The sequence below is a fragment of the Chelonia mydas genome, chromosome 11, assembly GCF_015237465.2.
Source record: "Chelonia mydas isolate rCheMyd1 chromosome 11, rCheMyd1.pri.v2, whole genome shotgun sequence".
In the NCBI taxonomy this organism is placed as follows: domain Eukaryota; kingdom Metazoa; phylum Chordata; order Testudines; family Cheloniidae; genus Chelonia; species Chelonia mydas.
This window is the reverse complement of record NC_051251.2, coordinates 52,161,437-52,178,529: the sequence shown is the minus strand read 5'-3', so window position 1 is coordinate 52,178,529 and position 17,093 is coordinate 52,161,437. Positions and strand designations below refer to the sequence as shown.

At 39.8% G+C, this 17,093-nt stretch overlaps 1 protein-coding gene across 10 annotated transcripts in view; it reads left to right on the top strand.

The window, feature by feature from the left end:
* STAT1 (signal transducer and activator of transcription 1) overlaps positions 1-17,093 on the top strand; it is a 43,614-nt gene that overhangs the window by 12,541 nt on the left and 13,980 nt on the right. For all 10 annotated transcript variants that reach the window (XM_037912540.2, XM_027832034.3, XM_037912542.2 and 7 more), the window contains 13 exons: positions 784-873; positions 1,813-1,891; positions 3,334-3,425; positions 4,116-4,267; positions 5,509-5,667; positions 6,944-7,036; positions 9,240-9,299; positions 10,700-10,729; positions 10,834-10,927; positions 11,991-12,032; positions 13,124-13,207; positions 14,456-14,554; positions 15,184-15,319. In XM_037912540.2, coding sequence (XP_037768468.1) covers positions 784-873; positions 1,813-1,891; positions 3,334-3,425; positions 4,116-4,267; positions 5,509-5,667; positions 6,944-7,036; positions 9,240-9,299; positions 10,700-10,729; positions 10,834-10,927; positions 11,991-12,032; positions 13,124-13,207; positions 14,456-14,554; positions 15,184-15,319 — 1,210 coding nt within the window. The remainder of the gene's footprint in view (positions 1-783; positions 874-1,812; positions 1,892-3,333; positions 3,426-4,115; positions 4,268-5,508; positions 5,668-6,943; positions 7,037-9,239; positions 9,300-10,699; positions 10,730-10,833; positions 10,928-11,990; positions 12,033-13,123; positions 13,208-14,455; positions 14,555-15,183; positions 15,320-17,093) is intronic.

Below are 17,093 nucleotides of genomic sequence, written 5' to 3'. Positions count from 1 at the left end.
AACCCACACTTACACACTTGGTGCAGACAAAAGTTCATATTGCAAAATGTAGCACCTCAGGTATTAGATAGTAATAGATGACTCATTTTGTGATGAATCAGTACTTTGGTGTTACAATCCAAAACTGGCCCATTCCAGTATACTGTAATTTAATAGGTGTAGGAAGCCATTGTGATAACACACAAAGAGCTCTGTGTCATAAAGCCAAACTGTAAACATTCCAAGCACACAGGAAAGTCCCTTACAGCAGTGGTTCTCAAATTAGGGCAGCCGCTTGTTCAAGGAAAGCCCCTGGTGGGCTGGGCCGGTTTGTTTACCTGCCGCGTCCGCAGGTTGGGCCGATCGCGGCTCCCACTGGCCGCGGTTCGCCGCTCCAGGCCAATGGGGCTGCTGCAGGAAGGGCGGCCAGCACATCTCTCGGCCCACACCGCTTCCCGCAGACACGGCAGGTAAACACACTGGCCCAGCCCGCCAGGGGCTTTCGCTGAACAAGTGGTGCTCCTAGTTTGAGAGCCACTGATACAAAGTACGTGTCACCCAGAAGGCAAAGTTTATATATTTTCACACACACCCCAGTCCCTTTCCTTATTACAGCCTTCTTCTGTTTCCAGTTATTTAAACCTAATTCTTTGACCATGATATATATAACAATTGCTCATTAGCTATCAGAACAAAGTGTGCTTTTTTAGAGGCGTCATTATGGCACCAAATACACTGTAGCTTGTGTTAATCAAAACCAAAAAAACCCAATATTTTTCTTTGATTTTGTTCTCTCTACTGCAGATGCAGGTAGGGAACATACAGAATACTGTAATGCTGGACAAACAGAAGGAGCTTGATATGAAAGTCAGGAGTGTGAAGAACAACGTTGTGGTAAGTGAAAGTGGGACTCTAGGCTTTGCTTGGCGATCTACATTTATTTTTCTAATAACAGGAAAATATTTTCAGTGTCTAAGTTGTGAAAGGGAAATCATGAATTCAGCAGTAGGGTTTTTTTTTTCAGCTTTTTACCATCAGTAAAATGTTTTAAAAACTTTACCTAATCACTATTCAACGGTACTGAGATGCAGGATGTCCACAATGCCTGTCACACTGTGGCTGGAATCAGATTTTTAGTTTAGTCTTGGCTATACCAGATTTCCCAAATTTCAAACACAGCAGGAGAAAGTTTTAAAATGGGATAGATGGATAGATAGAGATTAGATTGTCAGATATCTTTCTATTTTAAGCAACACTGTAGAAGAAAGGAGGTAGTTTGAGAAATTATATATAGTTCATCCATAAAAATTATTAGAAGCCAGATCGTCCGCTTGTATAAATCAGACCTGCTTCTACGGTTTTGCCCTGCACGTTTTTTTTTAATAACTTCATCTTGATTGATTGATCTTCTGTAGGACAAATCCTGTAGTGCTTACTCTGACTTTCATGAGAGTTTTCCTGAGTGAGGGCTGAAGGATTTGTCCCAACATCGTTAAATGCCATTCACTGGCCAAATTCTGCCTCATGTCATGCATAAATTCTCCTCACCTCATTAAAGTTGTGTGGGACTATGCAAGGTCAGAATTTAGCCCCGTTTTATTACAAGTGAACTTTCCGTTGGCAGAGAAGGCAATGGTTAGTTTGGGGATTTTTCTTACTACCTTCTTTTTGCTTTGAGCAGGGGGATGGACTAGATGACCTCCTGAGGTTTCTTCCAGTCCTAGTCTTTTATGGCCTCCAAGTAGCTGGTATCACATGATTGCCAATCAGTAAAAGTCTCATATGACCAAGTCTATTTGACTAACTGTGTTTTACGATGTTGATGCTTTGTAGGAAGTAGAACAAGACATCAAGACTCTAGAGGATGTGCAAGATGAATATGACTTCAAATGCAAAACCTTACAGAACAGAGGTGAGATTCATCCATAAGAAATCTCAAGTACAGTACAGAAATTTGTTTTTATTAGATTGTACCAGTAATCAGGATTTAGAGACAGCCAAATTCAGAGAGATGCCAATTGTTGGGTTTAATTTTACTTGTTCTGCCTACCTAAAATATTTCATCTCACAATGCCCACCGTTATGTAAAGTTGGAAAGCGTTTTTAATACCAGTCTAAATGTTCTTTTGTCCTTTGCATCGTTACTAGAAACCCCAACTCCAAAACCCCATGAATTTTGAGACAGTACAGCCCTAGATCTTATCTCTGGAGCTTGGGCTTCTCCCTGCTCTTGTGTATTCGTTGCATACATAAGTAATTTTATTATGAAATTTTATAACTTTAAATAGAGATGCACTTGTACGCCTCTAAAATATATTATATATATAAATTGAGATTACATATTAATTATATAGATCCTTGTTTTCAGTCAGTTAGTAGTTTTGAGATAAAAATTCTTTATGGGCTGAAACTTGACTTACTTTGTCTCTGCTAAGGAGTTTCTCCCTAATGTCTAAAAGTTTGGAGAAAGTACGAATTTCCGTTTTTGAGTTAGAGGAGCTCTCTCTTCTCTCCCCTTCTGCCTCCGCAAAAGGCCTTGATCCTGCACCATTTAAGTTAATAGGAGTTTTGCCACTAACTTCAGTAGAATTGGGACCGGAGTGATTAAAGTTGGTTGGTTCTGTTCTTGGAACATTCTACAAAGGCTTCATTTTTCAAAACCAAAGTTGGAAAGTGACTAGCCATTAATGAGGATTTGTCATCTTGCATGTTTTGAAAACTGTTGGCATCTAAAAAACAAAGTTACCATTTAACAAAATGATAAATTGTTTAGTGTTAGCAAATACAAAGAGTGTTGAACCGAAGATGAGAGCCATCCAGAGAGAATTGCATGCCACTGTTCTTTTTAATTGAACTTTCAATATCAAAGATGGTGAAACGCTTCATTATGTGACTTGACTGGTTCTACTGGCATGAGTAGGGGATGTAGGACTGGGCTATTTGTTCAAAAGGAGAACTGGGGAGTTTTTGAACATCTTTCTAAGCATTAAACAGCATAGTATAATCTGGACACTGCCAGTTGAGTAATTTTGGTGATGCCCTGGTCTAAATCCCTCGTGAAACCTGGGTGTGAATGTAATTGAGAACTACTGAGCTTTTAAATTAAATTAATATTTTCAAGCAGAAGAAAGGATGTGGTTTTCCCCTTCTTGAAATCTTTCAGCAAGTAGCCAAACAGGAAGAGACAATGCCAGGATTTTCTCTCCAGCCACTAGGCTCCTCAGCACTTTGTACGGACTCTGCTGCCATCAGCTTTTGCAGACTTCCTAATGTCTAACTGAAAGTAGAAACAATTTCCCCCACCCTCCCCCGCACAAAATATTTCTTATTCTATTGTTTGATTTTATTTTCTAGAAAATGAACCCAATGGAGTGGCACAGGATGAATATAAGAAAGAACAGCTTCTCCTCCAGAAGATGTTTCTAACACTTGACCTTAAGCGAAAGGTGATGCTCCAGAATACTTTAGTTTGAAAATATGCACTTTTGTTCTCTTTGGCTTGGCTTATCATAGGATATAAAAGAACCATGGTTTTAAACAAAGAAGCAGCTTGATTGTTAACGCCAGTTTAAATGTTCTTGTGCCCTTTGCATTGTTATTGGGAGTCCAAACCTCTTAAAGCAATTGCACGGCTTCTATTTTAGGATTTTTCTTACTAAACCAGCCTTTTCATTTTGAACTCTTATTTAACCAGCTAAAGCTGGTGCAATAACGGGAAAGGAAATGTGTCATATCTCATTAGTGATGCTAGAAAGTGCTGTTTTTTTTGTTTGTTTAAACGCTTCTTAAATAGTCATACATGTCTTGTAATACTGTAAGCCCCAATTCTGCAACGAGTCTGTATGGGCACCAGGGTCCACTTGCATAGAGGTCATTGCAGAATTGGGGAATCTAAGGTTAGTCACTTGGGAGAAGTCAGCGGGGTTAGCAGAACTTTGTCTTTTCTCTTTGTGTAGCAAATACTCTGCTGGTTGAGGAAAAAGAGCAGCTCTCCAAGTTCATGTTAGCAGAGTAGATTTTCTGTTATTCAGAGCTCCTTGCAAAGTTGTGTGAGATGCAGCATTAATTGATAAAGCAAATAATTAAATGTACTTAAAATACAATAATTAAACAGAGGAATCTGATATTCTCTTTAGGAAGTGGTGACCAAAATAATAAACCTGTTGAATATATCAGAGCACACACAAAGTGCTTTGATTAACGAAGAGCTTGTTGAATGGAAGCATAGACAACAAATTGCTTGTATTGGTGGTCCACCCAATGCTTGCCTCGACCAGCTACAAAACTGGTAAGTCTCTACATCGCAGTTCAGCTGACCCCAGGGGTTTTGAAACATACCACGAAGGAAAGTCTGATAAGCAAATATATTTGAAAATGGGCATGCTCAGAATATTTTGGCCCACAGTCAATTTACTGTTGTTAAAATTGTAATTTTTTTTATCCACAAGAGAACCAACAAGCATATTTCACTGTGCTCCTGAAAGTTATATAATGTTGTATTGTATTCATTCTTTTCGAGGAAGTCTGAAGAAAACATTGACTGCCTTTCTTGTATAACTTTCTGTACGTGAAGTACAATTTGCCTTTTTATGTTCCAGAGGCCGAATTGAGCCTTGGTGTTAAGGTTGAAGTCCTCTAGGAAGTATTTGTGCCGATAAATGTTGTAAATTGACACTTAGTTTCTCCTTCAAGGACAAGTTACAGCAGAACCCCATTTATCTGATCTAATTGAGAGGGGGCCCAGATCTGATAATCCAGAGAATGGGAAGGTATAAGACTGCAGTGCCATCTAGTGGCAGCAGGAGAGATTGCTTGCTTCTGGACCTGTGTGCCTTGGTTGTTTAATAGGGAGAGCTGGATAATAGAGGATTGGATAAATGGGGTTCTACTGTAATTTCTGGTGTAAGATGATGCAAGTCCCACTGAATTTGCCACTAGAGAATGAGGGCTCTAATTGGGGGAGAAATATAGTTTTCCTTATTAAATATCATATAAACTACCTTATACGTCATAAAAAGAAAAAGGAGTACTTGTGGCACTTTAAAGACTATATGTCATGTTAGCCCTAAGATTGCTTAAATATAATTTCCTATGCTGCAGAGCTAATGCACTGTAGAGAGGACAGAAATCTCCATTATGGCACCAAATGCAGTACAGCAATTTATTTAAGCAGCCTTACAATGCATGCATTGTCTCCAATACCCAAAACATGTCCTCCAAAAAACAGATGCTAGTAACTCGAGGAAACGCTTCCATTCCTTATTACTTTAAATAGGTCACAGTACTTACATGGGAAGGAGAGGTGAAGAGGGCAGATTCTGGAGATTTAAATGTTTACCTGCACTAACAACAGATCCTTGCCAAACCTACATCATCATCGTCTTTTTTCCACTGAGACAAGCTCACAAGTTCCTGAGGACCATGTGACTCTTAGAAACATACTAACTGGAGTCAGAGCTGGGTGGTGTCTGGGCACTACTGTAATACCAGTGTTTGGTAACAATAATCAATAAGATGTGTTTTTTGCAGGTTCACCATTGTTGCTGAGAGTCTTCAGCAAGTTCGTCAGCAGCTTAAAAAGCTTGAGGAATTGGAGCAGAAATTTACATATGAGCCAGATCCCATTACAAAAAACAAACAAGTCCTGCAAGACCGCACATGCAGTCTTTTCAAACAACTCATTCAGAGGTAATGGATGCATATGTTTGTTTGGTCTGTGTGAATGTATGGTAGACTCTCCCCACTTAACATGTCACACACGCACGGGTTAGTGCCCCACCTGCTGTTTTCTTTTATTCTTCACAAAAAACCAAAACGGGGCTGTCTGTTACTAGGATTTTCCCTGTAAGCTCTCCTGTTTAAGCCCCTGATTCTGCACCTTTAAGTCAATGGGAGTTTTGCCACTGTCTTCAGTTCACACAGAATCAAGCTTTGGACCGTTAGTCCATTTCTGATTTTAGGCTCTAGTCCTGCAAGCTGCTCCATGTGTGCGCAGCTGGGGTCTACCCACAGAGATACATGCAGGATGAATACCTTGGAAACTGTCCACCTCTTATTTCCTTGGGTGGGAGTTGGGATGAATCAGATTAGCCCTGCATCTCCAGGCAATTATTTACATTCCAGTAGTAATTAGAGGCCCCATCCAAGATCAGGGTCCACTGTACAAATACGTAACATAGGATTCCTGCCCTGAAGTAGTTACAGTCTAAACAGATAAGACGGATGAGATGTGGGAGGGGAAGAGGTCCAAAGGAGTAAAGTGATTTTGTCCAAGATCCCACAACAGTCTGAGCTGAGAATAGAACCCCCAGTTCCTGAGTCCCACTCAAGCGCCCTAGCTAACCCACAGGTGAAAAAGACAAATCCGCTCCTGCCCCATTAGAAACGGTGCAAATGGAGAAGATATAAAGGCCTAAATCTTGCCATTTTCCTTAGTTATATGCATAGTGTGCTTGCGCGAGTAGGATGAGAAATACCGTCCTAGAGCCTGACATCCAGTCACAGTATGAACACTTTAAGAATTTAGTAATCCATAGTGCTGCAGATAGAGTGTAAACTAACAGAATGATCCATCTCACCTATGATTGTACCAGTTCTGTCCTTTATTATTTACATGCCGTTTGATTTTTAAAGTTGCGTGAAGTAGCTTTCTTTTTTCTTCAAACTGTTAATTTTATTTTTAGTGCTTTTTTTTAAAAAGCCCTGATGAAATAAAAGTTTATATTTTTAGAGTTCCATCCAACTTAAAAACATATCACTTTAGTAAGAATAGAGTCCAAAGATTTAGTACCTGAATAAATAGGAACTGAAAGTGCACACAGTACCAATTTATTGTGGATATTGGTTAAAAATACTGTAGTAAATAAATTAGACTGTAATCTGTTTTGTGCTGAAAGTGTCATCACTTTTTAACAGTATTGTACTAACGTAGCTAAAAATGTCCATGGTTTTGTTCCCCCTGCAGTTCTTTTGTGGTGGAGAGGCAGCCTTGCATGCCAACTCATCCTCAGAGGCCATTGGTCCTGAAGACTGGAGTGCAGTTCACAGTAAAACTGAGGTAATTTTTCTTTGTGGTAAGCCTATTCCCTCATTGGACTTCCTGTAGCTGAAAGGGCTGCAAAACCTTCCATCTGGCTAAGTGACCAGAAACAAAATATAGTGAGCGCTCTGTGATAGAGAAAGTGTTCTGGCAGGATTTCCCTGGGCCCTGCCTTTCTTCCTCCCTCTTCCCACTCACTGCTCCACTTCCTTCTGGCTGAGAACTGACCAAGATTCTGTTTGGAACCCTCTGACTTTACTCCTTTGGTCAGGGCCCTGGTATTGAGTGACACAGTCCTGCCTCCGTAGCCAGAAGGGAGTTGAAGGCATTCAGTCTAAACCATTCAGGCCACTTTGATGTGAGGAAGGATGAACCACCATTAGCAGACTAACCAGGGAGCACTAGGCTGTATTCATGATTGCTCAGGTGCAGTGTCTTGGGGAGTTAATCCCCCCCCACCCCCCCAACCTGTCCTCTTCCCTTGAGCAATAGCGAGGGCCCTACCAAATTCCTGGTCCATTTTCGTCAATTTCACGGTAATAGGGTTTTAAAAAATTGTAAGCTTCATGATTTCAGCTATTTAAATCTGAAATTTCACAGTGTTGTAATTGTAGGGATCCTGACCCAGAAAGAAGTTGTAGGAGGGTCACAAGGTTATTGTAGCAGGGGGTGTTGCCGTATTGCTACCCTTCCTTCTGTGCTGCTGCTAGCGGTGTGCTGCCTTCAGAGCTGGGCAACTGGAGAACGGCGGCTGCTGGCCGGGATCCCAGCTCTGAAGGCAGAGCCACCGCCAGCAGCAGCGCAGAAGTAAGGATGGCATGGTATGGTATTGCCACCTTTACTTCTGCACGGCTGCCTGCAGAGCTGGGCCCTCAGTCAGCACCTGCCACTCTCTGGCCACCAGCTCTGAAGGCAGCCGTGCAGAAGTAAGAGTGGCATGGTATGGCACAGCCATGCTTAATTCTGCGCTGCTGCTGGCAGGGCGCTGCCTTCAGAGCTGGGCGCCTTGCCAACAGCCGCTGCTCTCTGGTTGCCCAGCTCTGAAGGCAGTGCAGAAATAAGGGTGGCAATACCGTGACACGCCCCCCCCCCCCGACCCCCAAATAACCTTGAGACCCTCCTGCAACTCCCTTTTGGGTCAGGACCCCCAATTCGAGAAACACTGGTCTCCACCGTGAAATCTGTATAATATAGGGTAAAAGCGCACAAAAGACCAGATTTCATGGGGGGGGACCAGATTTCACGGTTCGTGACGCATTTTTCATGGCCGTGAATTTGGTAGGGCTCTAGCAATAGCCATTTTATACCACATTTAATGACACTTCCTTGACTAGAACTACAGTTAGTTTGCCAATATCTCCTTGCCTTTCACAAGCTCCTTTAGTTTGCATAGGTGTCAGCTAATAATACACTTACTTTCTTTGCTTATACTTAGAATAATTCTTTGCATATAAAAGTGGTTAAGAATGGTCTTTCCATGATGGGTAACAGTCAGTTCCCTTCCAGGCCTCACCTTCAAAGTTCCTGTCTTTTGCATAGTTCTGTAGTTCTCAATAATACTAGTCTCCTTGTAAGACACTGGTACAGCTCTGATTTAGCATGGGAGCTCACACTAGATCCCCCTTAATTATAATAGAGAGGGGCTGGATGGTAGAGTGTTCTCCATCAGTGCCATGGACTCTTGATTGTACCCCTATCCCTGGTCTGAAATAGAGTCGAATTGCCTCTCCGGGGCATGCTACAGGGACCACTTGTTTCACTGTTACCTTTGAAAAGCGTTCAGTGAATTGAGGTGTAGGTCAGTGTATGGTGCGTTAGCATTTAATTAGGAGCTGGAGCTCCAGAAAAATGGGGTGAGCTAACTGCACTGCATTATTTGGTTTTGTAATTACAAATAAATGGTAGGGCACTCAGAGCTTGTGTACAGGCACTGTTTATTATTCAAAATGGAAAGAAAAAACAAATAAATATATCAAAGATGACTTATCAGTGGGCAGTATCCAGTCAGTCAAAAGGGACTAGTCACACTCCCAGTGAAGTCTGTAGCAAAATGTCTGATTTAAATGCAGGATGGAAATTTCATGCTGACTCATTGATTTTTAAAAGGAACTGACAAATCAAGAAGCCATTTTGTTCATCACCAAAATAAAACAGGAGCCATGTTTCTGAGAGAAGTAAAGCCTTTGCAGTTGCAGTCATCTGTACTTATTTCTCTTTCCAGATTGCTGGTGAAGCTACAAGAACTGAATTATAATTTAAAAGTGAAAGTCTTATTTGATAAGTATGTTTCATCTTTTTCATATCCCGTATATAGTTATGATGATCTGCCCCAGTAAAAAGCGCATGAGATAGACACTTAATGACAGAGTAGACCTTGGGCCCTGTTGTACCAGTTTATATACCAGTATATATTTTCACTATAATTCTGCTTCCTTGCTAGGTGCAAGAGAACAGTTCCCCATCCTCTTCCATTTCTAGTATATACCTTTGCATCACAGGGAAAGATGTAGACCCAGCCCTGCAGTGAGTTCCACATAGGTCCCACCCGTGCAGAGCTCATTGTAGTACTGGAGCCTTATTTACTAAGGAAAGTCACTCACTGTGTGGGTAAATTGTCTGTGCGCGCATGCACGTGCATTTCCCATTAATTCTATCTGAGAGCAGAATTTGACCCTATACTGCTATTTTCATTCACATACAGCTTTAATTATCAACTAGTCTCTCTCAAAGTTAGCAGAATAGGCATTCCACATTGGGGACTATACAGATGACAAGATTAAACTTTTAAGACAAAACCATTTTTGAGTTATCCACATGCAAAAAAGAGCCCCCTAAGATAAAAATTTGAGAAATGTCTTAACTATAAAAAAAAACAAACCCTCTGCTTATTCACATTCAAATCAGAAAACTCCAAACAGACTGTTACCAAACCTTCTAAACAAAATTCGCCTGTCAGCCAACAATGTGCTTGAGATAATTCAACACTGTTGCCAACCCCAGGCATCCAAAAATCAGCCTTCAGAAATCATGATTGGCTGAAAAATGATAATTTAAAAAAAACCCAAATTAATTTTTTTTATTTAAATTCTATTATTTAGTGTGCAGTGAGGCTTTTCTCCACAAACACTACAAGGGTTGGAAACTTACTTGAACAAAACAAAACAAGCAGATTCTCACATAATTATCTGACTCCAGGATCTGGGACTTAACATCTAATATCACGAGGTTTATGATAAAAATCATGAGTACTGGGCAACACTGTTTCAAGTTAAATGGTAGCTTTTTGTGCTTGAAATTAGGGGTTTAGAATGAAAGTAGTTTATGAACTCTTATCTTTTACAATGGAGTACCAAAGTTATAAACAGTGTAGTAAAGTGAAGGGCTGTCTTTGATTATAAAGGCACCTTGGAGAAATCTAAATTTTGGGGGGAAATGTACAGTGATGTGAAATACATTTAATCTAGTAAACATTTTGCTTTCTTGATTACTGGAGCTGATCAGAGAGTTTTGAAATTTCATTGATTTTTTTTGGCAAAAAAATTCATTTTTTTCCACAAGTATTACCACCAGTTTTCAACCAGCTCTATCAATTAGAAATATAAAGAGAAAATAAGCCTTTTTTTCCCCTCTATGTGTGTGGTTTACTTTTGGAACTTACAAAGATCTGAATCTCCTTTGCAGGGACGTGAATGAGAAGAACACAGTAAAAGGGTATGTTGCACCTGCACTCTTTCCATTTTTTTTTTTTTTTTTTGCCATGTTGGGTATTTTTAAAATGAATTAAAGTCTGATAACTCCCCCCTCTCTTCGTGTAGGTTCAGAAAATTTAACATTCTGGGAACAAATACAAAAGTGATGAACATGGAGGAATCCACTAATGGAAGCCTAGCAGCAGAGTTCAGGCATCTGGTGGGGTACACTTTTCTTGCCTTCCCACTTTTAGATCACTGTCTAATATGTCTTAAGTCACTGTTTGCAGAAAGCATTCCTTTAAGTACTGACTCTCTACTGCTTTAAAGTGCCACTGCTTTCTACCCTAGTGGTACCAAATAGCCAAATGACCCCTACATAAGGAGTTATGCCACTGACTTGAGTGGAAGTAAGATTGGGTCCTAGGAGAGCTGAAGGCCACACTCTTTATAATCTGTTACTACACTGGAAAATTTTTACTGCCCTGTGGCCTGAAACAAACATTTGCTAATAAATTGTAGCGAGGGTATCAGTTTCTGTGAGGAAAAGAGAGGAAACCTGCAGCAGTGGAGGTGCTGGGGCAGTAGGGAGAGTGTTTCTGGAAAGGATTCTGCAGCAAGCCACGAGTAGGGAGGTTTTAGATGTGTTGGGAAAGAAAGGTTAGAGCTGAATTCTCTAGGGAAGGGGCTTTTAGACAACAGCCCACAAATTTAGCGGACTAAATAATCTCACTGCCATGCTGATTTAGGAAGGGTAGCGAGTATCCATCCTATCTGGAGAGGAATCAGATGCAAATGGAGGATTCAGATGCAGGATTCTTCTCTCCTATTTGCCTAGACCTATACATAGGGCACTAACAATGGTACAGAGTCGGCCGACATTCTCCTAGACCAATTTAGGGTGGATGCTCATTGATGATAATCCATTATTTAGTCTATCCCACGCTCATCAATAACTCTTGCTGTGCCTCTAAGAAAGGCCTTTTCTACACAATCATTGCAGCATGATAAAAAGATATTAATTCAGGTTGCAATATCTGTTTTCACAGCAGAATGCTTTTATAAAGGGATAGCAGTTATCTACTGTATCTACAGTCAAATCCCCTGGTTCCCATGTTTGGGAGCTAAAGAGGATCAGAGACTAATGCAGCAGATTCATGACCAGTTATGCAGAAGGGACTGTGCAAATGCTACTTTATTTATGTAAATACATCTTTTATTTGTAACAGTCACTTTTTCAGTCGGGACTGTCATTTATTTTGGTTTGTTCTTTTTGTCTGCAGCAATTAAAGGAACAAAAAAATACAGGAAGCAGAACTAATGAGGTAAGAAGCACTGACTTTTTCTCCCCCCTCTCTTGGTCCAGTTTTTTTAAATATTAAGGACTATTAAATGCCTGATAGTGGGCCAAACTGCCCAATCCCATGGAAAAATCCTCAAGGGGAAAATGGGCAGAGCAGGGTAGGAACTTAAAACCTCAGGGAAAGCAAGCCCTGGAATCACAGACATAGGCACCGTACTATGTATATAAGATCCCAGCTTGGTGCTTTTCCTTTGTGCCTTCTCCCCCTGGCGGCATGGCTCTAACAAGAATTTTTGCCAATGGCAGAATTCCCTGGGATTGATCAGTAGCAGACATGGAGGGGACCAGGAAGTTCCTGCTGAAATGTCCATGTGCGCTCTAGGGGAAGTGCTGTGGACGACATCCAGTGCCCTTGCTATTACCCCTTGGAAGCCTAAGGGCAGGAGCATCTAGAAGTTTCCAGGAGAGGTGAAGGCTCCCGCCTCCCGGATAGGGTGAGATTTGCCATGGAGGGTGCCCTCCATATACCTATGCAGAGGGCACTCTTCACCCCAATGTTTGGCCATTGGAACAGATTCAAAGAAGTTTTAGATAACGGGGCACAAATTAGCATTTTGGTTTTCCATAGAGTCCAAAGCTGTATGACATTACGCAGAGTTATCCTGTGGTATTACCTAAAAACTGCCCTTTGTGCTCAATTTTATTTGTCTTTCTAAAATATACAGTCTTCTAAACAAGTTAGGAAGAAAAGGAAATAATGGGGGGGTGAGGGATGACGACTCATTCTGTCTAAGCCAGGAGACCATCAAACTGCTCCCTTCCCTGCCTAATGACACTTCTTCTAATCCCTAGAACCACTTAATTGGAATATTTGAAAAATTGCTTATAGGGGTCTTGCTTTTACATTAACCAATGAATACTAAATGTCATTATTTTGACTGACAGTAACTTCATAGCTTATACACTGCTGGGGAAGTAAGAGGTACCTTACTAAATGGGTTCCCATACAATATTTAACATAACATATCAAGCCTAACAGCCTAAAATGTCTTATTTCCAATGTTTTAAAGATTTGAGCTTAATCATTTAATTCCCTATGATTGTTTTTTAAAGGGTCCTCTCATTGTAACAGAAGAACTTCATTCCCTCAGCTTTGAAACTCAGCTGTGCCAGCCTGGGCTGGTGGTAGATCTAGAGGTAAGGTTACTACGTAGATTAGATAGGGTTGAAATTAATTCTGAGAAATAACAATCTCTGAATAAAATTAAAGTACAGTAGAAACCCCTCTTCTATGAAATAATTGGGGCCTGAGTTCAATTTTTAGGAATGTCTCAGAATTACAGTAGTTATGGTGCATAAGATGCACCATGGTGCATTGTATCGCTTTCTTGTCCTTCAAGCCAGTGCAAAGGAATTGTCAGTGCATTGAAGACATGCTTGTTCATCATCATCATCACTTTTTTGTTGTGATTTTTATTATCCTCTTGGGGAAAAAAAAAAGAGTTTGTAAGAGTGGTATTCATAAAATTAAGGTTCTACTGTATTAGAATTTTCAGCATTTTTTCTGCCTCCATTGTTGTTTTCAAATCCATTGATAATACTTAGCAGTGTCACCGCATATAGTGATAGGGCCTTTGTATTTTGATTCTTTCAAATCTCAGCACCTAAGTAAGGCTGGGTCTGGTTTATAAAACCTCAGAAAGAATACTCTATGTTGCAGAATTGGTACCTGCAGTTCTTTGGGTAGCACTCTTCCCTTCAGGTCAGAACTGAACCAGTGCCCCAGGCTAGCACTAGAAGGGCTGCTGGAGGTGCCAACTTTTGAATGAGATGTAAAACTGACTTCTTGGTTGAAGGGATGTCCACCAATTCCAACATACTCCCCCAGTCCCAAAAAAACTCAACTCTCCCTCCCCCCCAATTTGCTAACATAGAAAACATCAATCCAAAAGGTTTGGTAAGTTATAATCATGTGAAAATAGGGAACTGTTTTGTAAACTTCATTATAGCAGTCTCTACCAGCATTTACTACATTCCTTCACTAGTGAGTCTTGGATGTGTTTTGTGTGTTTCCCATTATATGACAGGATTTCTAAGGATGCCACTTCTTTTTTTTAGCATGACCTTTATGAGGTCTAAATGCCGTTATTAACCTTAAGTATGTCACATTGCCCCTGTCTGGTGTGTACCTGCTACAGGCCATGTCAGCAATAGTGGATCCACATTCATATAGACACTAGTAATGCAGCAGTTTTTCATAAAACCATTTCACAATATTGATCAGAATTAATTAGTTGTACAGACATAGCCCATGTTCATCACAAATTGATAATGTATTTATTGTATATGAAAGATGATAGTATATATACCTAAATCAATGTGTGTAATAAAGTATCTACAGTAGTAGAACTGTATCCCAAATAATTCCAAAAACCTCTTTTATAGACCACATCCCTTCCCATTGTTGTGATCTCAAATGTGAGCCAGCTTCCAAGTGGATGGGCTTCCATTTTGTGGTACAACATGCTGACTACTGAACCCAAGGTATTTACAGAATACTTACTTCTAAGTGTTGTTGACATGAAAGATAGATAGAATGTTAAAAGTGTAAGTCAGTATCCTGAAACTATTGTGTAATTTACAAGGGAGATGTGGATTGTCTTTCCATGTTAATTCATAATATTTGACATAATTCATTCTTTCATCTTTATTCTGAAGTTCAGTTCTTATGGATCTAGGATTTTGGGGGGGAAAAGGTCAGTCGGTCAGGGTTTGTTTCTTGTGTGTGCTTTTTTTAAACCAAGCAAACTGTTAGGTATATAAAGGTTAAGGATGATAAAGGATACTACAATTTTCAGATGTTTATTTGGCTTCTCCCAGTGTACTGTATATATTCAGTAATTTAATTCACTGCTCTTCAGTAACATGGAATGGTTTGTTGGGTTAGATTAAACCGAAAGAGGTTTCTTTTTTCTTGGAGAACAAGAGTCAATCAGTATTGTTAACTGCTTCTCCATAGTCAGCTGGACCTTCCATCTACGTAGAAGTCCTCATTTATTGTCAAACGTCACCATATTTTATGTAAACTCAGTGTTACTTTTTTGACCACACGCTTGTGCTCATGCTAAGTTTCATGTGTGTTTAAGATTGTGGACATGATGTTTTCTCTCTAGAACTTGTCCTTCTTTCTGAACCCACCTTGTGCAAGATGGTCTCAGCTTTCTGAAGTGCTAAGTTGGCAGTTCTCTTCTGTAACTAAAAGGGGACTTCATGCAGATCAGTTGAGCATGCTGGGGGAGAAACTTCTTGGTATGATTCTGTAACAAATTTTTCTATATCTACAAGCCCTTTTATTATGTTCCTTCCTCTTGGTTATATTAAGTAAGTAGATGGCCTGTTTGACTGCTAGGGAAAAGTGACTTATTGCTAGATAAAAATGGATTGAACTTTTCCATAGGAAAAAAATGAAAAGCTTATTTTCCCCTACCTTTTTTTAAGTCAAACTTTGAAATTTTTTTGACCAGCTGTAGTTACTACCATGTTGGACTGTTTTTTTTGTTGCAATTATCTACCATGGTTACTTTACGTTTGGGGAAACTTTTTTATTTTGTAGGTTTTTTTATAGCTATACTCTGTAGCTCAATTTTAAACTATTAATATTCAGTGTTCTGTAATGCAGATAGAGTTGTATTGTGGTCACACACTTACAGTGTTGAAGCCATTTTCCATTTCTCTACATGCTAAATAGTTTGTATACTGTAAGGGTTAGATCCTGCCGATCTCTCTCTCTCTCTCTCACACACACACACGCTTCTGCTGAGCAAGGGTTTACAGGATTGGGACCAAATCTACTTCTGAGAGGGCACTGAAATATTCCTTCAAGAAATGGGTCATTTAGTCCAGTAACTAACTTTTTCTCAGGTTTTTATGTTACACTTGCCCATAGACCAGGACCGGCTATGTACTGTCTTGATTCAGTGCATAAAAGACAGGGCTGGACCAAGAGACCTGTGACAGCCTTAAAGGAATGTGTCAAGTTAAAAAAATCTCCTGCTCTTCCCACCTACATGTCCTTAGCTAAACTCTAATTCATTGTTCAATTTTTGTGTATTCCCACTTGAACAACGAAAAGGTGTCAGTTTACTGTCTGGTTCTCAGAGACCCTGACTAATTTAATTCTGTAGTGTTTGGATAAGAGGAAGGATAGATTTAATTTAAAAAACAAAACTTTAATTCCCAGAAGCATTGCCATTAGCCTTAAATTTTATAAAAAGGTTATATTTAAAAAAAAATCTAAATTGGAAATCTCAGCTGTCCATTTTATAAAGCATATTTTCTAGCTCTATCAAGAGCTCAAATATCAAATCTTTAAAAGGTTTGGCAGCCTTTTGTAACATAATTTATCATTGTTTAGATCACTTTTCTCTGTGTTTTAAAATTCTGTAATATTTAACAAAGGCAGAATATATTCATCATAAAAAAAAAATACAGGTTTCCTGCTGTTAGAGAGAGAGATACTGATTATTGACATCTCTGTTGGTTTAGTATTTTACAACTTGGTAAATTCCCAAACTGTGATAACCTCCACTTAAGTTTGTAAACAGATATCCTCCATCCTATCATTACATTACATTTGAGTTATAAAACTCAGTCTTAGCACTGGAGAGATTGATTGGAGAATCCTTACTAGCTGCAATAAATTCAAGACTTCCTTCTGTGCTGTATGTAGTTCACTAGTATATGGAGTTTGGCTGTCTGATGATAAAGCCTGTATCCATTCTTTCAGATGTGAGGGTGTGAATAGTCTGTGCTCTGATACTATCAATGGTATTGGGAACCGAGACACAGTCTAGATGGACATAGGGGGAAAAAAAAAAATTTCTCCCTTGTGCCTGGAGCTAGTCTGATTGATTGATATTGGGAGTAGGATACTAGATAGAGTCAGAGTTGGAAAGGCTTGCAGTTGACAGGCCAGTATGTATAGTTTCCCCTGAGATTTTGGGGGTCCCATGCCTCATAGTTGAAAATCCAGTTGTGAATGTAGTGGGAATACTTAATAGTAATAAGTAACCGAATCTTCGTC